Source organism: Vespa mandarinia, unplaced genomic scaffold (genome assembly GCF_050613455.1).
Source record: "Vespa mandarinia isolate Hongniang unplaced genomic scaffold, ASM5061345v1 scaffold_59, whole genome shotgun sequence".
In the NCBI taxonomy this organism is placed as follows: domain Eukaryota; kingdom Metazoa; phylum Arthropoda; class Insecta; order Hymenoptera; family Vespidae; genus Vespa; species Vespa mandarinia.
This window is the reverse complement of record NW_028197193.1, coordinates 335,231-360,362: the sequence shown is the minus strand read 5'-3', so window position 1 is coordinate 360,362 and position 25,132 is coordinate 335,231. Positions and strand designations below refer to the sequence as shown.

Sequence of the window (25,132 nt, the reverse complement as noted above, 5' to 3'; positions counted from 1 at the left end):
CAGGATTGGGAGAAACGCAGAGTACTGATGCCAAGAGTACAATTATTAGTTAATGGCTCGCTCGTTATCAAAATTGATTTTGATACGTTCATTCGAGTACAAAAATGGACTCTTTCGTCTCACGAATACGACGACCGTTGGCCTCGAAAGTCGCTCATAATCTAATTAAATCTAACGAGAAAGGATGAAAACTGACAAAGAGAAAAGATTAAACTGACGCAATCCTCTGGATACATAACGAAAGAAAGATTTCCAACTTACTTAAGATATATCTGGCCCTTTCTCTATCATATATCTCTGTCACATTCTCGTGGAAATCAAGGGACTTCTGCCGAATCAACCTATCACCTACCGAACGGGCGACGTTCAGGCGCCAAAAGGATCTACGTTTTACGCGGATGTAAGATTCTATTTTTTGTTCTTGATGCGCAGCTGATATTTATATTCGAATTTAACATAAGTTTTAGTAAACTTAACGAGTCCTTAAGTATCTATATTTAATACCGACCACTAAGTCTATTTTAATTCAAAGAGATCGCGCGCACGCGTGTGTGTGCGCATATATATATACGCGTGCGCACACACACACGCACACACACACACGCACACGCATACAGTGAGACTTGGAAATAAGTATCGTAGAATTTCTTTCCTTCTTTTCTTTCCCTACTTATCTATATTACTATGATGAATATGAAAGGTGTACAACGAGCCGATACCAAAAGTATAGGATAAATGACAAAAAAGTGTTTGAAAGAAAATATATTAGGATCGCCACAGATTTGTGTCTATCTAAAATATATACATATATATATATATATATATATATATATATATATATATATATATATATACATATATATGCGTGTAGCTTATGCTCTAGTCAACCTCTAGTCATGCTCCAGATCGTCTCTAGTCATGAACTAGTCCAAAGTCTACTTTTAATTAGTAAGATTTGAGCAAATCCTTATGATTCTAGTCTAAATCATTCTCCAATCTAACTTATTCTAGTCGCAAAGCTGAGATAACGTTTGATCGGGTAATCGTAAATAATGTCTCATTAGTTCCAATCAATTTAAATCACTTTAATCAGCACATTCTATCGGACGAAGGAAAATGATTTATTTCCTTTTAGAATATCGTAGTAATTCGACGAGGAAGAACTTTTGAGAAATTTTCCTCGTTTGCCCCTTTTGAATCTAGTCTTTTCGTATTATGTTCTAGTCATTTGAAATTGATAGTCACGAATCAAGATAATTATTGGGCCAAAATCAAAGATAAAGTTAATTTATTATATATTATATAAAGCGAATATGCAGGCCAACCATAAATGCAATTCTCGATGAAACGTATAATAAATCGTTTCGGCTTCGATCCTATACGAGATACGAGATGTTTAAGTACTATTTCTTTACGACATCTTTACTGGATCATGTATATTTATGTAAGTAAATCGTACGTCGTATATCGCATATCGCATATCGTATGTCGCGTACGCAATGCACCGCCAAAACCGTATCACTGCCCGTGGATGCGATGCCATAAACACCGTCTTTATGCCAAAACAAAGGTGAAATTCGAATCATTTTCACATTGATGAAAGGAATCGACGTCTCAGGAATTAGTAATATTTTTCCTCTCGCGCTAGGTTGCTTTATCTCATCGAATTTACGTTCAAGGAACGCAATATCAATTTCAATCAAAATTTCATCCTATGCCCAATCCTTTTTATTACGTTGCATCGATTTTTTCCTTTTTCCTCTTTTGGCACTCCCAATCGGTAAAACATCCTCCTTATCGCATATTATCCATTTACTATCGCATATATTATTCGTCTTTTATATTTAATGATAATCGTTCGATAATCCGTTGATGTCCGTTATGGCAGCTACTATAAGGTACTAGATTAGTAATAAGGTACTAGATTAGTTTAATATAATACCATAGTGCGCGATCTAAGATAGATTAAGATTAACTATAAGACAGGTATATCATAATCGAACTTATCGTACGAACGTGTATCGTACTTTAAAGAAGAAAGTAAATCTAATTTCACGATTAAATTAGATCGTCCACCTTTCTCTACGGATTTGTATCGTTTGAAAATACACAAGTGAAAGAGTATTTACGCGGCTGTGCTTATTCTAATAAGTAATTCGTAATAAGATAAAATACGACACGAAATTTAATGTAATGTAATACTTATCGCGAGTAAAATTGTAAATTAAGTATGCTCGTAGCAAACGAGAAAAAGAAAAAAGAAAAAAAAAGAAAAAAAAAGGGAAAAAAAAGAAAAATGGTAAAAAGAAAAAGAAAAGAAAAAGCAAAGGAAGAAAGGGAAAGAAAATAGAAAGGAAAGGAAAATTTATATCCTTGCAAATCCATAGAGACTGATTAGACATATTTCAAAGCGATCAGATCAGAGTTGATTTTGCAAATCGGTAATGAATCAGTGGCTGATAATAAAATATCTAATCGTAAAATCTAGTCTAGTAAAATTTTATTTGTAAATAAAAGATTAATATACGAAGATATATTATCATGAGTGGAATCTAGTCAAGAAATTCCTGGACACAAACCCGAAAGTATTCGACGCAGTAGATCGATACGCGATCTTCTCTTGAAGATACAAGTAGGGTACTCGATCTCAGTCCTAGGACACCTAGAGCTAGGTCATTAAGACAATAAATAAGTACTTGTATGTTCTTTCGTCGAGACTACTTGTGTAAGAAAGAAAATCATTATGCGTGCGTTCTTAATAAGTAATTGAATTAAGTGGACGTCTTTTTATTCCAAGATTCTCTCATTCTAAGCTTCTCAACTTTTCTCCCTGGAAAATTGGAATTGCGTGTGTATCTTTTAATTTTTATATAACTTTCCACTGTAATAATTATGTGTACATCTATATATATATATATATATATATATATATATATATATATATATATATATAATATTTTAAATATAGAACAAGCGCGCAATATGTACGCGCTATTATATATGTATATATATATATATATATATATATATATACATATATATATATATGTATATATAGATATAATCAGATATTGTCATTAGGTAATTAACGTTTCATATTTTACTCGTAGTCATCAAGTTTGAGCTTTTACAAATGTAGTGCTTATTTAATCGCTTATTTATTCATCTATAATCACCGTGTGTTTATGCGTGTACTTTTCTTGTACGATGTAATCGATGTATGTAATTTAATAGCGTGTTGAGTGTGACTCCTTTTTCAATTTTCTCATTTTTTTCACCCAATGAAAAATGTATCGGTCAGAACGAATGATATCTCTGGTAATTCATGATTTTCAATACCTCATGCGCAAAATAAAGCAAAAAAAGAAATAAAAAATCAGGTACGACCGGCATACAAATGGTTTTTCTTTCCGCACTTCCATATTTTCCATAAAAATGTCATTTCACAAATTTATTTATTTTTCTTTTCTTTTTCTCCGTCAATGCAATTCGCAAGAAAGAATTATTTCTAAATGAATCGGTGAATCTTTCTATTATTGTTATCCGCAAGATTTATTTTCAAATTGATACAATACAGTTAATAACATTGCCACTTTGACTTTACTTTGTTTTCCTACTACGTTGATCAAATGGAAAAATCCTCGATAGGACCACTGGTGCCATCTTGAGAAAGCGAGGCAAAGTATAAGTTAGCTATATACCATCATCGCATACGTCGCGTTTTATCAAATGGTTAAGTTAGATCACGCATTAAGTTTCGCTCAAGTTTTTCTCTTAAGTCTTTAATCTTCTCGTATTAATTAGTCGTATGCAGTAGTGTAGATAAAAATGTATATTTAATTCTACGAAAAAGAAATTTGTCAACGAATCGTATCAGTAACGGTAGCGGACTAAGATGAAACTATAATTTTAAGGTTAGAAAGATTATGTGGAATACGGGGAGAAAAATTTCTCTCTCGTAATATGCATATCAGAAGGACCAAATTCTTATCGATATGGCATTGTACAATAGGTGTTCTCGACTATTGAAATATTACAAAAAGACGTACGTGAGCAGTTATCAAAGATTTTGTAGTTTTGAGAAACACTTTGTTGAGAAGAATGATTCCATTGATTTCGAGAAATACAAAGGGCAACACCTTGATTTCCATAATTCGACGATTTCTAATTGTTCTCCTTCGTTAACGTTCAACACGTTAGAAAATAAAGTTTTAAATTTTTGTATAAATCTTCGAAATGGTAGGGTCTATCTAAATGATTTAGAGGAAATTATTCAAATTTATGAGAAAACGAACAATCTACTATTGGACAATATTGATTTGATATTGCTCAAGTGTTGCGGCGAATTGTTATCCAGTGTCGATCTCCTAACAAGACGAAAGTTAACTAATAAGGTATGGAATTTACTCGAAAGGAAAGGCTGTGAAATAACGTTGAAACATTATAATGTCCTTCTTGAAGTTTACGCGCAAAATTTGGAATTAATAAATCCGCATAAATTCTTAGATAATATGACGTTAGAACCCGATCAGAGGATATATTGTTCTTTATTGAATGTAATATCAAATACTGATGATTCTGAATTAACTGTCAATATGATAAAGAAGATGAAAGAGGTAATAAATCATCGTTGGAGCAAGGAAACGTTCGATATGATTGTCAAAGCAAATGCGATGCAGGGCAATATCGAGGAGGCTTATAAAGTAATCGAAGAAATGAAATTCCATGAGATCGTCCCATCTATTGAAACTTACGTTTACTTAGCGTACGGTTATGCAAGGACCGGCGTTATTTCCAAGATTATAGACATTTTTCAAGAGTACCATCCTAGTGTTACGAATATAATCGACGTAATAAAAATTCTCAATCGTTATGGATACGAGGAGCACGTAGAGAGGATTTTAAAATTTCTACCTGTATCGTTGAAATTAAATGATTTATCTTTAATTACTAATGCCATTATCGAGCTCATATATGCCGGTCAAAGGAAAAATGCACTCAAGATAATAATTAATCTTCCTACGGAATCAACGGTTACAAATATTTGCGTGGAATATGTCAGACACTTTGTAAACGAGGGAATACAATTGAATAAATCGGACGAGGATATTTTAAAAATGATACACGAAATCACAGATCATAAATATTCTCCGTTTGTCATAAACGAAGCTACCGAAGTTGTTTTGTCCAAAGGCAGGATATCTTTGGCTCTTAGTTTATTCGAGGAAATGAGAAAGAACGACATACCGGTACGTTCTCATTATTATTGGCCTTTGTTAATAGAGGCGCATGAGCGCCGCGCAGACAGAAACAAATTTTACTCTCTCATTTCGCACATGATATCCTTGAACGTCGAGATAAGTAAAGATACGCTCATTGACTACCTATTACCTTTCGTGAATCCTAATTTCGTTGATCCCATTGAGATGACGAAAACATTGATCGATATTGAAATTAATTATATGACCGTGATAGAAAGCGTCAGTGCGTTTCTCTTGCGTGAAAACAAATTAAAGGATCTAGTTTTATTGCAATCTAAATTCAATGCGAAAATTAATTTTTGTGATACTTGCTTAGAAAAGTCTCTTATCCAGGGATATGAAAAAGCAACCGACAAGTTGGCTTTCACGTCGTTGATGTTAAAAATTCTCTATAGTATGAAACCACCGTATTTGTATATTTTAAATGGATTACTAAATGACGCAGCCGAGTTTAAAAAGTTGCACCGGCTTATTGAATTTTTACGAATATTAAAAAAATATAAGGTAACATTGCCAATGGCAGAGATCGATGTCATGAAGAAACGCATTGTTGACATAAATTTATCGGATGCGGACGAATGGAAAACTATCGAGGATTTATTGAAAGACATGAACGACAAGCAAATAGATATGAGTATGAAAGGTGACTCGTCAGATTTAATATTATCATTGAATCCGCATCCAAGTAAGATGGACACCGAAGGACTGCGTAATCATATTATAGAACTTAAATCTAAAAATATGAACACTCGTGGGACGATTAAGAGATTACTCGAACGATATTGTAAATACAACGATTTAAAGGGTGCCGAGGCTATAAAGGAAGAAATTATTTCGAATAATATCGATTGGACACCAGGAATGAGAGCGATGTTATTTGATTTGTATGTAAAAAATAATCTATTGGATAAAGCCGAAGCTGAGTTAAATGAAATTCGAAGTAATTACAGTCATTTTATGTTAGATAATAATAAAATATTATCGTATGCTATTTGTTTGGTGAAAAACAATAGATTGGACGATGCCTTTAATGTGATAAACGATATTAAAAATATTAATGCTCTTATGAATGTTACGGGCAAATGTTTGCAGTTGTTATCTGCGATAATGAATGACGAAAGTCATGGCGATGCCGAAAAAATGTTAATAACTCTCGTTAAGAATAATTATTGTAAATTGGAAAATAGTTTACTCAATCCTTTGGTAAAAGGTCATATTGAGAGAAACGACATAGAATCTGCCGTGGATACTTTTCTACGCTGTGCGAATAAATATAAGCAAACCCCGGCGAAACAAATATTATTAGGAATATTGGTTAGGCATATGGATGATTCGTCGATACCGGATGTTAAGAATAAATTGAAGAAGGTTTTAAACAGTATAAGAGATGTTCACGGAGAGCCAGTGGCTGTGGTAAAGTTGATCCTGGCATTGGTGGAATTCGGTGAAATCGAACAATTACGAAAGATATTTCAGGTTTGTTTTCTTTTTTCACCACCATCATATACAATATTATATATATGTGTATATATATATATATATATATATATATATATGTATATGTATATATATATGTATATATATACATATATGTCATATTGTGTTATTTATCTTTTTCTTCCCTCAGATGCGAAACGTGCGAATGAAATTATTGATTAACGATATTCGCAATTACGATAACGACAGTAAACTGAATATATCGTTAACCATATTCGAAGTCATCAAGTATACCAAAAACATAAATGTAAATCTTTTGTGCGATTACATACTTTCGATCTATGGTATGGTATGATAATATATAATTTAAAAGTACATTTATTTAAGATACGTTTATTCTAATATCATCGACAGATCAAATTAATGATTGCAAGGGAGCTGACCGGTTACTCAGAGAAATGGAAAGGGCATCGATAAGGCCGACTGAAAAGTATATAAGTAAGTTCCGCGCGGTCCAATAAAACGAGGAAAGAACGATTATGAAATGTAATTATTTAACGACATTGAGCCTTATTTGGATAATTTTCGAATGAAGATAAGGAAAATGGTAAGAAATTCAAAGAATTCATTCAATAAAGAGTTTTGGAATTTTCTTCGAGTATCGTACTGTATTCTTTCATCAATTTCAAGGCCTGTTGTTTACGCGGTAAATAATCAACTTGTTCCTTTTGTCGTACGATTAAATCATTGCTCTTTTTATTTTCTTCCCTTAGATCGATTAATTTCTTTTCAAGCGCCTCAATCTCGAGAAAAATTCTATTATCGTTGAAACGCTCCTTGATTCGTTTATAATCATCGTTGACAGTTTTCAATTCTACCTCGCCGATCGTTCGCTCGTCCATCAGCCTTTTATGCTCGACATTCGCATCCTCGCGTTTCATTTGATCTTTCGCTTTGAAACCATTGAAATCTTCCAATTGAATTAATTCATATTCCCTGCCGTGCGTTTGTTCATTAATATCGCCGATTTCTAATCTCAATTTATCCTCCAATATTTCCAATTTGCGCAATGTCTCTTTTAAATCGATATAATCGTTTCTTAGCACTTCGAAACTTCGATTATTATTAATATTATTTGTCTTAGTACGCTCGGCGGTGTCGTAATAATCGTCATGCTTGGACTTATTTAGAATCAATAAAATCTCCTCGTTCCTCGTTAAATTATTTCCATCACCGTCCATTCCGCCGCCGTTCGATATTCTTTCCAAATACTCGACTATCGATATTTCCAATTTCTTTATCCTTTCCATTTCTTCGGCTTTATTGTCGTCGAAGGTGGCAGCGAATTGCTCCATAACTTCCTCCCGCTTTCGTAACTCTTTATATTTCGTTTGTTTATCGGCATTGCCATCCTCCAAATCTGTCTCCAACCGTTCCAATTCCACCTCCACCTCGGCCAGACGTTTCTTTTTACCCGCGAGTTGAGCCTCCGCGGCCGCCATCTCCATATTGTCCTGTTTTATCTTCACCAATAATTCTTCCCTTTCTTTTTCAGGCGACAATCTGTTACCCTCTTCCTCCCTCAGTTTATCCCTCTTATATTCGCCGTCCATAATCTTAACGTGCAACTTAACGGCCTCCTGTTTAAAAGGGGACAATGCCATTTGTTCCTCGAAGTGGCCCTGTTCCTTCGACAACACCTCGAGTTCCTCCTGCATAAGGGCGATCGTTTCCTCGACCTTAACCCTTTCCTTGCGCAATATCTCGTACCTTTCTCTCGTACCTGGATCCATCATGTCGATCAATTTTTCCGTACGTTCCCTCACCGTTCCCATTTCCTTCTCCGTTCTGCGCAATCGTTGTTCCATTTCTTGCCTACGCTCGAACATATCCTCTATCTCGGCCATGGACCGTTCGTTTCTCGATAATAGTTCTTTCGTTTCCTGGTCCATCGATTCCTTTTCAATGTTCGAGCTCATTTTATCGACGACGATATTATAATCGGCGAGTTCTCCCTGTAACGCCGTTAATTCCCCTGCCAAATCCTTCGCCCTTTTATCGTAATGCAATATAGTGGCCCTTTCCTTGTTCTGCATGTCGATGTCCCGTACGATAGTCGCCATCTCTTGCGACAATTCTCGCATTTTTAATTGTACGAGTCCCTCGTAATATCTTTTATCCTGAACTTGTCTGTATGATAAAAAAGAAAAAAAGAAAAAAAAAAAAAGGAAATTATAAATTAACTAATCGTTAACTAAAAGTAAGTAGGTAAGTAAGTAAGGTATTGATTCGTAAAAGAAAGGAATGATAATGAACCTCGTCATCGATGTGCCTCTGCCAGCAGTTCCAGGACGGATAGAGGCGATTCCGTGCTGAGTGATGGGTCTTTCCAGACCGGACATCGATAGTCCCGTATTTAAACGAGACAAACCCGAAATAGAAGCCGAAGGTGCCCTAACGGCTAATGGCGCATTTCTAGCCGCAGGAGTCGCGGATCGAAAACTACTACCGTACTCTTCGATTTCCTCTTTGATTCCTCTTCTAGACGTCGGTCTTTCGATTTCATTACTTTCGATCTTTTTTACGGTCTTGTCGAGCATCTCGCGGCGCCAACGGGTCACCGGTCTTTCCATTTGCTTTTCCTTACCCGCTTCGCCTTCGAGATTCATCGGAGGGCACTATGCCAAAACTGACAGTTGAATGATTTTTTTTCTCTTTATTGCTTTCTTCTCTCTCTCTCTCTCTCTCTCACTCACTCTATCCCGCCAGCCTTGCTTTTCTCTTCGACGCGCGGTACTAAAGTGAACGGAGGTAGTATAGAAAATATTTCTGATTCGTTCGGAGCGATGTTTACGTTCTCGTTGTCACAGCAACGAAACCTAACCTAATTGCCGTCAGTGGCAAATATAGGGTTTTTACTTTTTGCCGTGTAAACTGTAAAGTGTCATTTTGTTAAAAAAATAACGCTTTGACAATTAGCGTTAATGAGTACGTGCAACGAAAATATTTACAAATATCTTGATATTTATTATCAAATATTATTTCCATACGAAGAGCTATGTACTTGGTTAGGTTATGGAGACGGTATCGAATTATAAGATCTATCTCATGTTATATCTCGTACAACAAATAATATCTAACAGTTTTTTTTTCTCTTTCAGTCGCCACCATATCATTTAGAGAATTTTCATTGAGACTATTAAATCAATTGTTCATTAGAAATAAATCTTTTCCAATTCCTAGTCAGATGAAGGCAACTATTCTTAAGGAACTTCCAATAGCAATAAATATTGGAGCGATATACAACACGCCGTAAGTGAATAGAGTTAACGAGAGAGAGAGAGAGAGAGAGAGAGAGAGAGAGAGAGAGAGAGAGAGAGAGAGAGAGAGAGAGAGAGAGAGAGAGAGAGAGAGAGAGAGAGAGAGAGAGAGAGAGAGAGAGAGAGAGAGAGAGAGAGAGAGAGAGAGAGAGAGAGAGAGAGAAAGAGAAAGAGTATTCAAGAAGATAGAAGTAAAATGAAGAAAAATTTCAGTCCGCGCTGCAAAAGTATAGCAAAGTTCTTTGTCGAGAAGGAACTGGTCTTTGATGTAGATATTTCTGATTATGACGACGTGAGGACGTGCTGCAAGGGATCTGATATTTGTACAAGATGTTGGAAGTACATTGTTATCGCCTGCAAAATATTAAATATATGTTTAAGACGTAAGTATTTAGGCCATTATTAGACTATATTTATTAATATGAATCTCTTTCTGTCTAGATGATTTTGGTTACGATCATATACTGTGGATCTTTTCTGGAAGAAGAGGAATACATTGTTGGGTTTGCGATAAAGCTGCTAGAATATTGAATCAAAATAAACGCAATGGGATATTGAACTATATGCAACATCAAACGTTAAAGTGTTTCATCAAGGAGGACCATTTCGAAATAAGAAAGTTGAATTATTACGACAGGTTCTCTCAGTCATTTCCTTCGTTCATCACGTTTGATAATCATTTCAACAGAACATAAATATAAACAATGAAATATTTCAGGCGCGTTCTTGCGATCATAGAGCCTGAATTTATACCTTTATGCATCGTAGATCAAAATCTACTTGGTACGGAGGAGGGAGTCGATTATTTTCTGGCTCTACTTCCCGATAACGAGGCACAGACAGACGTTAAGCAGTTATTTAATGATCGCATAAGCAGTATCGATAGGTGGAACTCATTTATCGAATATCATAAAAATATGATTAATTCCGTACGATTGAAACTTACTTCTAAGTATTTTAATAATCAAATTCCTGGCGCTATAATATATAAATTTTTATAAATACTCGATTCTTTACGTAGGGCATACATTATTGGAAGGGACTGGAGGAATATCCAGATCATGTAAAGTTGCACTATTGCGGTCCAAGATTTGATAGGAATGTAACAGAGGGTACGACGCATTTGTTGAGATGCCCATTTTCTGTGCACAATGAAACTGGCAAAGTCGTTATACCGTTCGATTTAGCCGAAGTAGAAAAGTTTGATCCGTCGGCCACTCCTACGACAAAACAGTTGATTACCGAAATTAATATTCTAAGGAGAAATCGGTCGATCGAAGGAGACGTAGGTTATGCAAGTGATTATCACGAGACTAGTTTAAGGAAACCTATGGATATTTTTCAAAGATTTGTAAAACGAATAATACAGACGAAGTAAAATTATAATCAATATTAAATGAAATTTATCGTTAAACCGATTGTGGAATTTACTTAAATGGAACTCGTACTTTTCCTGTGCATTTCTATTCGCCTTTATTCCCGAAGTATATCGTCATCGTTTTGCAGAGATATTTTCTCACGTGTCCTTAGGGTCCTTAATGATTGGTAAAGATAAAGCAAAGAATAGATCAATTAAAAGGTCTATTCTTAAGGCTTTTATTCTCAAATGTGCAGTGTGAATTTGCATCATCGTCGTTGGACGATCACTTTTTGTTTTCAGCGTATAGCATATAGCACATGGCACATACATTATTGGATTATAGCACTAGGAACGGCCAAGATGGCAGGGACAACGAGAAAAAGTTTATTGGATGTGGTGGAAAAAAATTTAAGGATTATTAACTATGTAAATATGATTATATTATTCGCTTTATCCATGTATGCTCACAAAATAATTCGATAACGCACAATTATGTCATTTTCAGAGTACATACATAACACGATTCTCATATTTTGGAGAATATTTTCATAGTTCGGAAGAATTCCAAGAGGTTGCCTTAAATGATTATTTGGCCCGATATACATTGCTCATAAAGACTCGTCAAACTTTGAAGAACTTTTTTTACCCTGCATTTCCTACAGGTAATGAAAAGGATCGTCAAAGGACTGCACGGTAATTTGAACGAAAATCTCGTAACCGGTTTGTTACTCATTTATCCAAGATTTTACATACATCTGTTGGAGGTACGTAAAATTGTAAAGTTGTGTTAAACAAAACTGAACAAAAAAAAAAAAAAAAGAAAAAAGAAAAAAAAAAGAAAAACAAAAGGAACAGCACAATAAAATCGCCATAAGTTTGGCGTGTGTGAAGGTTATTAAAAAAAGACTTGTGAAAGGAGATGAGAGATGAAATGACAGGAATGATGGGAGAGATAAGGAGATGACATAAGGAGATGCGCACTCATTCCGAGTAACTTAATTCGATAAGTTTATGTATGTAAATAGGCCCCGGAAGACGTAATTTACATGCATGTCAAAGGCATCTGTGAGAATAAGAACGGAGAAGAAAAATTTGGTAAGGCTATTGTTTTACCGACGTATCATCACGTTAATCACGTGAGTTATCAACGTAAAAGGCAAGGCGTCTGTATAGCTTTGTTATTATTTTCCTTCCATTGTTCTCATAGAGATTTTTCATCGATTGGTTTCACGTTTACACGCTGGCACCTAGCTTATTGGAAAGGATAGAAAAGCAAACGCTAGAGGATATTAAAAGACAAATTTCAAATTGCTGCATGAAATTATATCATCTGTGTGATTATATATCAAGAGTAATGCGCGACGATGTGAGTAGAGATCGACAAATATGTAGATATACGTATCTGTATAAAAACGACAATAGTCTATGTTCATCGTCCTTTTTAATAGGCGAACGACGTTGTAGAAATTTTATTTAATTTAAATGAGAAAGTACCGCAATATCTTCCCGAAAGTACCGTCTTGGAATTTTTATTAAACGCAAAGTCAAGCGTATTGAAGACCGTCGAAGATTATTTACGAGTTTACACCGAAGTACCATTTATAGAATTTTACGATGGTAATCGAATTTACATTCTTTATTTTACTTTTACATTATTCACGCGCACGAAAAGGCGCGATTCGGGCCAAAGAATTTGACAGATTCTGGCCTTGAATAAAAACGATTATTTATTTATTAGAGAATATTTACAATATCAAAAAAAACGATTTTCTTTTTTTTTTTTTTTTTTTCTTTTTTTTTTTTTTTTTTCTTCTTTTTATGAGGATACACAAAGATGATACTAAACTAACGATAAGTACATATACATACAAATGTCAGTGTTTCTGGCAGAAAGCAGCCCCGGTCAGGCAGTACGGTTCGAGCAGTCGGTGCCTCGACGATATTCTTATTCTAACGAATCCTTTCATTTCAATCATATCGAATTAATCCACGAATCGTACAGTATATGCGAGAAATATGATTCGTGTCTGGTGGTCGTGCCATTACGTCGTTCAAACTTGCTATCGTTCGCGATAGAAGAAAAAAGAAAAAGCATTTGGATTCGCGTCTCGGCACGTTCTAGCCGTCACGTACGTTCATTTGATAAACTTACTTATCCTCCGTTGATTTGTTTCGTTTTTTTGTTTTTTTGTTTTTGTTTTTTGTTTTTTCTTTTTTTTTTTTCTTTTTTCGTTGCTTCTTTAAAATATTTCTTTTTTCTCATTTCAATACTTTGGTATCAGGAAGAATGTCTGAGAGAATAAGTACTACCTTTATGTGTAATTTATCGCGACGGAAGAAGGTCTGGGTTGTATCTTACGAGCGGATACACGATACCTCATAAATTTTTCGCTCTTGCTAAGAGCATAAATATAGAACACGCGTATCTATATTCTCTTTATACCGTTAAGCATGTAAATTATTTTCCTAAGAAGTCTGAACATTTTCCAAGGTATTGTATTTCCAGCAAAAGTACAATTGTATGTCAGCGATGCCGACTCCTATCGAAAACGAAACTTTCATACATATCGCGTATACTTATGGCCTGCTATGTCTCTTTCAGAAGTGCTGATGGAAATTTAATAACTTATACAAACCGACGTAATTATCATCTCTTTTGACGTATTTAATAGGATCTAATGAACGCGTCTGAGACGGATAATAGTGACTTACGTTTTCAGTTAGAAAGTTGCGCTCACAAATTCAAATAATTTCATTGCGTTACGCTAGATCTCAATTCTTCAAACGGTATATTCTACAGAAGAACTTGATTGGCCCTCGTAGCCAATGTTATATATTGCTTGTTATATCCGTATAATTGGTCGGCCGAGAATTCTATACGCGATCATTCTTTTAGCCATTCCGATAGGCATTGGTTTAAGTGGATATCCATGAAATGGCAACGTGAGACACATTTGTCAATCATTGATACGATCATTTTACAGATACTATTTGGCCAGCTACGTCGGACAATATGCCTCGTTATGGCGCGTTGAAGAAATGCGTCGATCGAGAAAAAGGCGAAGATCCAATGAGAAAGAAAACATAGACTTGCGAAATGTTCAATTTATAACGAATTATCATCGAACGTGTTTTATTTTCTATTATGTTAGTTATATCACGACGAGAAACGTAAGTAGGAGACTTTTCGAGCCTTGTGAAATATTTTGCGTTAACATTTACGAGTTGAAAATAAACGATCAGAGTTATTATTCATCGTATCGTCAACATTTATGACCGAACTCGAACATGCGAAAGGACGAACAAAGTCGTCCTTTTATTTGGTGCGTATCTCTGTGTGTTTTCTTTGATTTCGTGTAAAATTTCTTACAAGGATAAATTACGCATTTTCCAATTTATCAATCACTAACGTGTACATATGTCGATAGTACATTCGATTATGTACCAACATCAATTCCATCAATGGCAATAATAATTAACAATTCATTTAGTAAACATTATATAGTCAGATTTCTCAGAGATATAACTTAATGTCTAGCGATCGAAAGAACACATTCACGTAGAAGTTTAGAGAAAAGTTCAGTTTCGACGTTATTTTATTAACAAATGACTCTGGCGGAAAGACAGATGCTTTCTCAGCTATGTACCTAAACGCCGTATAAACTTTATTCGGACCTTTCAGCTTCAACTTTTCTCTCTCTCTCTCCTCTTTTTCTTTTTTATCCTTTTCACTGCTTCAAGTATTTTTCTGTTATTCGCTTCGTCATTCAAAGTTGGTATTTACAAGACGAAGCAAAATGTCATCCACTTTCTATGCATCCCCTTAATCTTAAATCGCGGAAATGGAAATCGATTTATTTTCTTTCTACGTTAGAACATAGGTAACGTACCGTCGTCGTATCGCCGGCGCCGGTAACGAAATCGATAATCGACGAAAGCCATACACTCGCACATTTTGCTCTTTTATACAAATTTGCAGATCTACAGGAAGGAACCACGGTTGAAACGCGGCTGAAACGCGGCAGCCCTCCTCGCTGCATGACTCAGAGGGTGTGTATTCGCACGGCCGGGCATATTCGTCCTTATAACGATTAACGATACGTTCAGTTATAATACATGGGAGAGGCAACGAGAAATGACCTCCGGTGATACATTAGATTTCCAACAAGATTTTCTTAAGCATCGAAACAGGCAGTAATTTTTAGGACTATCGCAATTACGTACCACGAGTGACAGACTTAACTTAATTAAATCGGCATTCATCTAATTTGAAGAGTTAAGATAAAGATTCATTCTTCTTTTTTTTCCCCTTTTTTTTTATAAAACAACGCTCATATTTGTGTCATCGTTAGTACGATTACTCGCAAAAGGGGGAAAATGTTATTTTCTTTTAAAGACATTATCATACAGATAGTTAACGTTACAATAAAATCCAGAATATTGTAGACTGAAAGAAACCAGGGGACTTGCTTTGACTGTTTTCGTCGTCGTCGTTCGTTTTTTTTTTTTTTTTTTTTTTTTGGTTCGAACGCGTTATTCCTTTACACACACATACACACACACACATTCTCTCTCTCCCCTCCCCTCCCCCCCTCTTCAAACGTTTTGTTCGATTTTCGTGGTGAAAAACCAAACGATATGTTTCTATCGCGTTTCCTCGCTTTCGATCCCCTTTCCCAGCAGTCTACGTTTTTAACTTTTGCCGGCTCCGGCACGCCGCGCCGTGCGATCGATTTTTCACACGATATCGCACCAACGAATTAACCCTTTTCAGTATACGTTATTCTGGTTGCACGATCGATTTTTGAATTTCGTCTACGTATTTTTTACTTACATCGACTAGACAAATTGTACAGTGTGTACCGTAGTAAAAGTTGAATAAACTTTATGCTATTGATTTGTATAAAATATCTTCCATGTTCCAAAGGTATGTACAGTACATAAATTACGCGACGCTGTGTGTATGTGTTCCTTTGTGTATTCTCAAGTGTATGCATGGAGTACATGCGTGTGCCTGTATATATACACACTTTCTCATTCTCAACTGTACATATGTATATTTATATATGTACAAGCACACGCAGGCACGTACTACACACGTGTATGTGTAGGCATTCGTACTAAATGTCACGCGTTCGTACACACGGCTCGCTCTCTCTTTCTCTCTCTCTCTCTCTCTCTCTCTCTCTCTCTCTCTCTCTCTCTCTCTCTCTCTCTCTCTCTCTCGATTCACGTCCATACACATTCATCGACGCAGTATCAGTTTCAAAGTCTTCCTTTAATATAAAAAGGGCACTTGATTCAACATAAGTTCGTAAAATGACGATATCATTTATGGGGTAGGAAATAAATTTGTTAAAATAAAAGAGGCTTGTGTTGTTGTTGAACTCACATACGACGTGCGTCACATACTTTTTCTCTCTCTTTCGTACTTCTTTCGCAAGCGATAAGATAACAATGAAACTCCTTTTTTTCTTTTCTAATACATGGTGTAGTTCTCAAGGATTCGTCAATTACAGCGTCACACCGAGCTTTCTCTTTTGGCCATCACAACGGGCGTAGTCACGGTCGCCTCTTTCTGCGACTGGACGCAGCACTGAGCAGGAACTCTCGTTTCGATGTCCTTCGACAAGAGCGTGCATGTACTTGGACAGGTCCTGCCGACGACTCCTAACCCTGCGTACAACATCGGTGGACTCATCGTCATCGATTGAACGTTCTGAGTCGGCCAGTGCTGTCTCGGTAGGGTGCATACTCCATCGTCGTACACGCTCCCGATGATGGGCTGAAACTGAAGGATCTTTTTGATTTCTATCTTTCCCTCTCAGTCGTCTCATTAACCCTCCCCCCCCTACCGCCCTCTCAGTCTGAACCTCCCCCCCCCTCTCTCTTTTTTTCTCTCTTTCTCTCTTAAGGGAAAGAGACAACGGCGTTTTTTCTTACACTTTTGTGTTTGGTAGATAAATTTGAAAATTCGTGCAGGGGCATCCCGTTGCGAATGGTGCAGTAGCCAACGTAGCTGCCGTGCCCGGTTAAAGAAGTGATGGTAGAGTGTTCCAAGAGACTTCTAGACGGAGAGGTTTCTATCGTCGATACCAATCGTCTTTTTCTCAAGTATTCCGAGGGCTCGTCTCCTGAGAAAACACGCACGAACGGATAATTAACGATTGATATTAGAAAAATGAAAAAACATTTTTCGATCGTCTCATCTGTGCATGCAATACGATACGAACCGGTAATTTGTTGAGGTATGATGTCCGGATTCTTCTCGTCGCTCTCACTCAAGTCACCGCTTGTTTCCAATTTCCTGAATGGACTACCTGGATGTTTTTCGTCGTTGAGAAGGCTGCTACCTTCGCGGAATCTCAGTTCGCGCTGTATCGGGACCGATTTCGTTTGCTTCCCATGTTCCTCCATTTGCGACTTGCCACGTTCCTCGACGTTCGTGTGTTGGATCCTCAAAACGATCATGACTATTACCGCGACGATTATCAAGGCCGTTACCACGCCGATCATGACACTGAACATCGGCGTTAATCTAACGTTTTGCCGTGGCCTTTCTGAAATAACCAACGACTGATCTTATTTTCCATATTTATTCCGTCCATCTAATTCGTCCTTTTAGGACGGAGAAAAGATAAGAGAGTACGATTGTTACTTTTGCAATCCCAACGACATACTTTCCCTCCGATATCTCGAGATTAATTTGTGGCTATAAAAAGATCGTTGCGAGAAAAAAGACTGGTCGTTTACCTGACTCGGATGTTAATTGTTTTTCAGGGAGCCTCAACGTTCCTGCTTGCACGACCATTGCCTCGCTGCGTCCTTTATCGTTGTACGCGTAAATGCACGCCTGATAAAGAGCACCGGACTCGAGTTGAGCGACGCTGAAACGCGGCACCGGCGACGTTAAATTTGCACGCAATTCCTGGCTGTTGCTCTCCCTCACCTCGAGAAGAAAGGATTGCGGTAAGCCGCCGTTGAAGCCCTCGGTGCATCGCACCGAAAACGAGTTGGTCGATGTGTTAGAGGTTGTACAATTGTGTACCATATCCGGACGACCTGTGTCAGTATAGGGAGGGCGAAAGAGATAGTTACGATAAATCAAGTTCCTCTCAACCTCCAAATTCGTTCGATTCGTTCGTCTTTTTTTTTCTTTTTTTTCTTTTTTTTTTTTTAACCCAGATAAAACGAGTTTATATAAAAGTACGTTTGGATAAAACGCGCGCGATCGATGAGCCTTTAGAAAGGAGCGCAATATCTTAGGTGGCTTAACGAAGCCGACAAAAGGGATGCAAATGCCCATTGTTCCTTCGTGGGGATACCTCTATAGGTAAGTACCTCTATAGGTACCTCTTTCGCGCTATTTTTCCAACCTTACCTTTTGAAAATATAGCCGCGGTAAGGGGGAAAGGTAGGATGTGTCGCGTGGCCGAGAGAGAGGGAAAATATTTTCTCTTTTCTTGTAGTTTTTTTTTTTTTTCTTTTTTTCTCTCTCTCTTTCTTTTTCAAAGAATATCGCGTGGCGCGACGCGCCGGAAGCACGGTTGTTCCAGATAACAAAAACCAGAGAGAGAGAGAGAGAGAGAGAATACTTTCGTTCTCCGTGAAAAATCGCGCGCGATGAATTTTTGCGACTCCAAGTCCACTAGGGCTTTTATCTTTAGCGGAAAAATGATGATAGCAATTTAGTTTGATTTTCAAGGAATTTGCGTTGCAAGAAAGATTCGCACGGATGACGAAATATATATATATATATACATATGTATGTGTACGCATATCTCTCAAGTTCGACAAGCGAGCATGGATTTATCATAGGTATATATACGTATAGCCTATCTTGGAAAACTTTGAGTAGACTCGAAAGTCCCGACGACAAAAGGAAAACGGCCGGATATTACCTTTGTGCTTGCCAATGCCAGCGGCGACATTCGATATTCGATTATCGAGGTCTTTCGATTTTCGTGATCGTTGCTGCATAAGGATAACTCACCGGCGGGTATAATGTGATAGACGCAAGGCACTTGTTGATGCCCTATACGATTCGTGGCCCAACATAGCAACGTTCCGTAATCCAATTCCGTCATTGGCGTGTACGAAACGATCGAGGATGTGCCTGCTCTGGCGATATGACCCGCGGCAACGTCGATACTCTCCGCAGAATTGTTGAACGTCCACCGGAACTGTACTTCCGCGGGATTCGCTTCCACTTGACAGGATATGTTGGCCTTTTCTTGTTTAGCAACACCGTGGAACTTTGTTTGGTTCGGCTTGCAAGTTGGAGCGACTGTAAAAATATTTAAACATATAGAGGATTCGATCGAGTCGGCTTTCGCCAAATGCAAATTAACGCGAGAAAGTAATGGGAAATAGATTTTACCAAAATTATGTGCTAACGTACGCCATTAATAATTTAATAAGCAAAATTGATAGGGCGGAATTCCAATATCCTTGTCGACGCCGTCATATCCTTTCCGTGTACGCTTTTATAGGAGGATTTAATAATAATTCAAACCAAATAAGCGGACATGTTTGTTATAAATTTATAACGAATAGATACGTACTTATGTAGGTATATGTATTATATATTGGCAGGATTATTAAACCGTGGGATTTAATTTTCATATTTATAATCGATGGAAAGTCGAAAGATTAATGACGAACGAGGCGACGCGCGACGATTCGCTTTCCGGTCAAATTCCCTTCGAAATCGCTTTTATTTCATCACCGTTGTCGCTGATATACATAATACAGATTATATAACGTTGTCGCGTTTATGAAAGTGGAATGTCAGGGTTTCATGGCAATAATTTTCCGCGCTGCTTCTTCTTCTTCCTCTTCTCGCGTAAAAGATAATAACGTACGAGTGTATGTAATTATATATATATATATATATATATATATATATATCTCCATCCGTAATATACCACCGAGCCGATGCAGTCTGCCCGCAGACGCGCAGAACCGACGCGCAACTCGCCTCTATTACCCTACGTAGCTCGTAAGTGAACGTCGCTTCGCGCGGTCGCTATACTCACACATGACGTTCAAATAGAAAGGTGAGCTCTCCCCGTCGCCCTCGACGTTGTATCCCACGCACGTGTAATTGCCAGCGCTCTTGCGGTCGACTCCTTGGAGTACCAAACTCTGGTTACTGATTATAATACCTTGCGTTACGTTGTGATAAAGTGCCTTGCCCTATAAGAACAATTTCACGATGTTTAATTCATTGGTACGGAGAGATGATGAAAGAAAATCTCACTATTCGGCGATGAAGCTACCTCTTTGCCGTTCGTATCATGATTAATCATCGAGAAATTTATAAAATTTGAATAAGACGACTTAAGTAAGCTTACTTATAAAGATTACATTCGGATATATATCTATATATATATATATATATATATATATATATATATATATAGACACATGTACAGGATATATCTCTTTTCTAGCTTTTTTATTATTACCGAAACGAATCGAAAGAGTGAAAGGGGAAAAATTTGTTATACCTGATGACGCCACTCGACTTTGGTAACTGGCGGCTCAGCTTGTATCAGACAATCGAAATAGACGTCCATACCTTCTCGAATAGTGCTAGGGTCCAAGGATGTTCCCAGTTGTATTTTCGTCTCCGGCGTGTCTGTAAATACGGATCGATCGACGAGCGAACGCTTGAATAACGCTAACGGGGAAAAAGGTTGTGCGGTTCTACTGGCCGGAAAGGAAAGAGAAGAGAGAGAGAGAGAGAGAGAGAGAGAGAAGAAAAGGAAAAACGAAAAGAATTTACGTCCGTAACGTCAATGACGAACGGTGTTTCAACGTTCTTCGGGCAAGATAAAATGCGTCGTTAATACTCTTACATTGTATCTCGAGTATCCAGTCGTCCTCTATCGGCGCGCTTCCCATGATCGAATTTTCAGCTCGGCATGACAAGTGTCTACCGGCATCTGCTTTGGTCGCCATGAAAGATAAGACGCTGCTGGTCGTGTTCCCATCGCTCGAGGTCTGTAACAACGTCGCCCACAACTTTTATTCCTTTTCTATTTTTTCTTCTTCTTTTTTATTTGTTATTTTCTTATATTTGCTCTCGTTCCCTCCATTCTTATCTCCTTACCTTTATCTTACATTTTTCCACTATATGAATTATACATACGTCAAGAGCTTATCTATCATCGGAAAGAGGGAAAGAATGCTCGAACTCGAGTCAAAATCCTCGATCGATCTGTACTTTTTCTTATTATCGATGCGAGAGCGGAGGAGGGGGTAAAGAGGAAGAAAAGACGCTGAATCTTTTTCAGCCAATTTCATTGTGGCGGAAGTGCATTTTTCCGCTCCGATCGTCGCGTCTCAGTCGAATCGATAGCAAGTCGCAAGCTGCTCCGATAACACGAAGGACTACGTTGCATCGAGACGTGGCAAGGACGCGAAAGGGATTACGAGTGATGGATGGAAGGAAGTCGTTTCAGAAGCTCTTATTTTTCCCTCGGCGTATATCTCTCGCCGACGAATTTTCGATCGACCTAAACTACGACTACCTTCTACTGCGTATGCTCATTTCTACATCCTCTTATTTCGATCTTCTTTCTTATATGGCCTGAGATATCACGGAAGGAAAGAATTTTTGCTGTGCTTCCGATCTATGGAGTCTTTTTCTTATTTTTTTTTTTTTTTTTTTTTTTTTTTTTTTTTTTTTTTAATCCGATAAGACGACGATGTAAATATTTGAATTGTCGTACGGACAGGGAAAGATGCAACTCTTCGAAGAAGGGAGAATTACCCAAAGGAAATATTGTTTCAGACTCGATACACTTGGTGCTGTAACACTTTGTTTTGTTGCTTATATAAGAAACTTAAACAAAAGGGGATATATATATGTATATATGTATGTAATATACATATATGTATGTGTGTGTATGTATATTTATATATATATATATATATATATATATATATATATATATATAGAGAGAGAGAGAGAGAGAGAGAGAGAGAGCAAGGGACCGATGGAGCGTGAGGGGTGAAAGTGGGAAGCAGCCGAGAGAAATACGAGCGGCGAACTATAATCTATAGGAAAACGCAGAGAGGGTAGGACTCGTTTTTCTTCTTCCTCTTCTTCTTCTTCAACGCGCAAAGTTGAACGGTGAGTTTTCTGTTTTCTTTACCGTGGCATATTCGATGAAATCGAGTCGTAAAGAATAGGTATTTTTTTTTGGTACGCTGATTGCACTCGCAATTGCGACTAATCATTCGTAAACACGGAGTAATTCGTGGCGGCGTATCAATTAATTAAAAGCAACACCGGCAAGCCGACTGTCACGCATCAATTTAGCTTAATTACGTGCTCGCTAGGACGGTATCCATGGGTTGGCACGTCCGCGCACGAGTGAGCTAGTTGTTGCAAGGTTAAAGGGAGAAGGATGCGAACGGCGCGGTGCGGCGTTATCGCGTCAGTGGCTTACTTTGATTTAAATTACCTCGGGCTCTTAACGACGCTTTTACCGGCGGCTTAAGCCGCGGCACGAGCTCATGATAACGATATCTCACACGCCATTTCGACGAATACACGCTAAGTTAATGTGCGCGAGCACGAGCTAGCCTTCAGGATACGCACACATGGTTGGCTCTATTTTATGGCTCGTGTACGAGGCGTATATGGGACCGCTTGAAGGAACGCCGAAGAAAACACAGACGCCAAAGAGTCACAAAATTACATATATTGTTCTATCGTACAAATCGAATATCGAAAGCATTTTTCGTTACGTCTTTTTGTCCTACTACTTGTGCGATAAAAAGGACCAATAATCCAATTCTTGGAGAAGTACTCTTAACGAATTTCTTTCTTCCTACACTTCCTAGACACTATCTTCCTATATTATCGGGCCGGCGCGGCACGGCGCGGCACGGCGCGGCACGGCACGGCACGGCACGGCATTCTTCCTCTTTCCCTCTTACCTTTTACTTGACTATTACGTTGATTTTTAAATTCGATTCGAGTCAGTCGCGAGAAGAAGCTATTGGAATTATGATTCCCGTTTTCTCACCGTTTCCTTGGAATCCACTAAACGTTGACCGTTCCTCCACCATGTCACAATCGCCGGTGGTCGCGAACCGGAAGTCCTGCATACGAGCTCGTACCTTTTGCCGGCCGATAGAGGCTGATTAGCATCCCTTATTTTCACTTCCAGCGGGCTGACTGAAACAGTTGTCAATTTTATTCTTTTCTCATTTTTTATCTCCTTCTTCCTCCTTCTTCCTCCTTTTAAAGGACTTTCTTTTTCTTTTCTCATTTAAAATACAGCATCGCGCGCGAATTTCTTTGTACCTTTTACCGAGAATGCGTAGGTAGGCCTTTATAAAGGCCTTTTCAGTTTCATTTTTTTTCTTTTTTCTTTTTTTTCCTACCGAGTCGAGATGTGGCAATAAATTTCTATAATTGCGATGAAAAGATAAATTCTATCTCGTATACCGGAGAACCATGTAATTAAAACATTTTATACGATACCTTAACGCGATAAAATATATCGCGTTGGAAAATAAAGCTGCGGTATAATGCGATCGTTTGTATTTTGCAATAAACAGAGCGGATGGAATATGGTCCATGATAAGCGTTCATGATATTGAAACTCTCGATATGAACGTATTTAAATAGCGAGAAATATTTTTTCAATTACTTAATGATTTCCTGCAAAAAGTGTCAAAGCATTTGTAATTTCTTTATGCGTCTTGCTACGCGCTGCGTTGGATAAGTTATCGTTGGATAGACGAGTCATTATTTTCTAGATGAAAATAATTAAAACGAATTATAAGTCCTGCAATTAACTTACGGATCTTGGTTTTGTCTCGTATTTTTAGAGAATCGTTCCCCGCAGGATAATCAATCCTCTCTCATTGTTCTCTCTTTCTAATTCCTCTTTTCGCGATAGCACCGGTGTAACCGAGAGGACGTGCTATACTGCGACAAATTGACGTTGATAAATTCTCTTTGTTATAAAGCTATACATCATTTGTGCTTGCTGCGTCGCAGCCTTCGCCAGGAACGAGAATCGAGTTATTCGGAAAATTGTCCACCGTCTTTGCTCGACTTCTCTTTGTCTTTGAAACGTCCACTTTTGTCTCTCTCTCTCTCTCTCTCTCACTCACTCTTCGTTCTCACTGTCCGTCTGCCTGTCTCTCTCTCTCTCTCTCTCTCTCTCTCTCTCTCTCTCACTCCCACCCCCAACCCACCTCGTCACAATCTTGAAATTCTTTGCCCGATAAAAGACAAATTTTCGTTAGTGAAATGAAGAAGAAAGAACCGTTCGCTCGATGGCATTCATAAAGTTTAGCATGTATATATTGTACGATACGTTAGATACACGTATCGCACGTATTCCCTTCTATTTACGTCGTTCTTATTTTATTATTTGCGCAAAACGAAGATCGAAGACGTGTATACAAGTAGTCCTCCTTGATGGCTTTTTCACTGTGCTCTGGTTGCGCTTTGACGGGCCTTTGACGGGCGCATGTTCGACCACGATCGGTCGGTATTTTTGAAAATTTAGATGAGAAGCGCATATACGAGGATGCTCTTAGAATATTCCTCTCTATGAGGAAAAGGAAGAAAATTCGAGTATAACGTCCGACGTAGCTTGATTAAAAAGGTGTTTTCGAGCGGTCGTGAATTATTGAATGATTCCAATGATCGACCTCTCCGTTAATATTACGTGATTTTTTTTACGTGATTTTGTTCTTCGAACAAAAAGAACCGTTCT

At 37.7% G+C, this 25,132-nt stretch overlaps 4 protein-coding genes across 6 annotated transcripts in view; 2 read left to right on the top strand and 2 right to left on the bottom strand.

Moving 5' to 3' along the window:
• Window positions 1–3,692: 3,692 nt before the first annotated feature.
• LOC118445426 (leucine-rich PPR motif-containing protein, mitochondrial-like) lies at window positions 3,693–7,356 on the top strand. The gene is made up of 3 exons (XM_035874886.2): window positions 3,693–6,737; window positions 6,889–7,042; window positions 7,113–7,356. Exons 1-3 carry the CDS (start codon window positions 3,996–3,998, stop codon window positions 7,217–7,219), a joined length of 3,003 nt encoding a protein of 1,000 aa, XP_035730779.2. The 5' UTR covers window positions 3,693–3,995; the 3' UTR covers window positions 7,220–7,356.
• On the bottom strand, window positions 7,328–9,619 carry LOC118445434 (intraflagellar transport protein 74 homolog). The gene is made up of 2 exons (XM_035874919.2): window positions 9,015–9,619; window positions 7,328–8,888 (listed from the first exon to the last, which is right to left on the bottom strand). Exons 1-2 carry the CDS (start codon window positions 9,365–9,367, stop codon window positions 7,328–7,330), a joined length of 1,914 nt encoding a protein of 637 aa, XP_035730812.2. The 5' UTR covers window positions 9,368–9,619.
• A 21-nt stretch (window positions 9,620–9,640) lies between these two features.
• On the top strand, window positions 9,641–15,047 carry LOC118445558 (DNA primase small subunit). Its single transcript, XM_085664463.1, has 13 exons — window positions 9,641–9,782; window positions 9,860–10,010; window positions 10,232–10,401; window positions 10,460–10,655; window positions 10,737–10,947; window positions 11,040–11,303; window positions 11,679–11,804; window positions 11,884–11,949; window positions 12,041–12,142; window positions 12,404–12,514; window positions 12,586–12,744; window positions 12,827–12,995; window positions 14,363–15,047. The coding sequence occupies exons 1-13, from the start codon at window positions 9,683–9,685 to the stop codon at window positions 14,464–14,466; spliced, it is 1,929 nt and encodes a 642-aa protein (XP_085520589.1). The 5' UTR covers window positions 9,641–9,682; the 3' UTR covers window positions 14,467–15,047.
• Window positions 15,047–25,132, bottom strand: part of LOC118445428 (neural cell adhesion molecule 2) — a 73,781-nt gene continuing 63,695 nt past the window's right edge. For 2 of the 3 annotated variants that reach the window (XM_035874890.2, XM_035874893.2), the window contains 9 exons: window positions 23,423–23,574; window positions 21,242–21,386; window positions 20,891–21,021; window positions 20,417–20,576; window positions 19,372–19,665; window positions 18,132–18,440; window positions 17,612–17,938; window positions 17,322–17,512; window positions 15,047–17,169 (listed from right to left, as the gene is read on the bottom strand). In XM_035874890.2, coding sequence (XP_035730783.1) covers window positions 16,900–17,169; window positions 17,322–17,512; window positions 17,612–17,938; window positions 18,132–18,440; window positions 19,372–19,665; window positions 20,417–20,576; window positions 20,891–21,021; window positions 21,242–21,386; window positions 23,423–23,574 — 1,979 coding nt within the window. In that variant the 3' untranslated portion in view covers window positions 15,047–16,899. The remainder of the gene's footprint in view (window positions 17,170–17,321; window positions 17,513–17,611; window positions 17,939–18,131; window positions 18,441–19,371; window positions 19,666–20,416; window positions 20,577–20,890; window positions 21,022–21,241; window positions 21,387–23,422; window positions 23,575–25,132) is intronic. The other variant, XM_035874891.2, reaches the window with a different exon arrangement.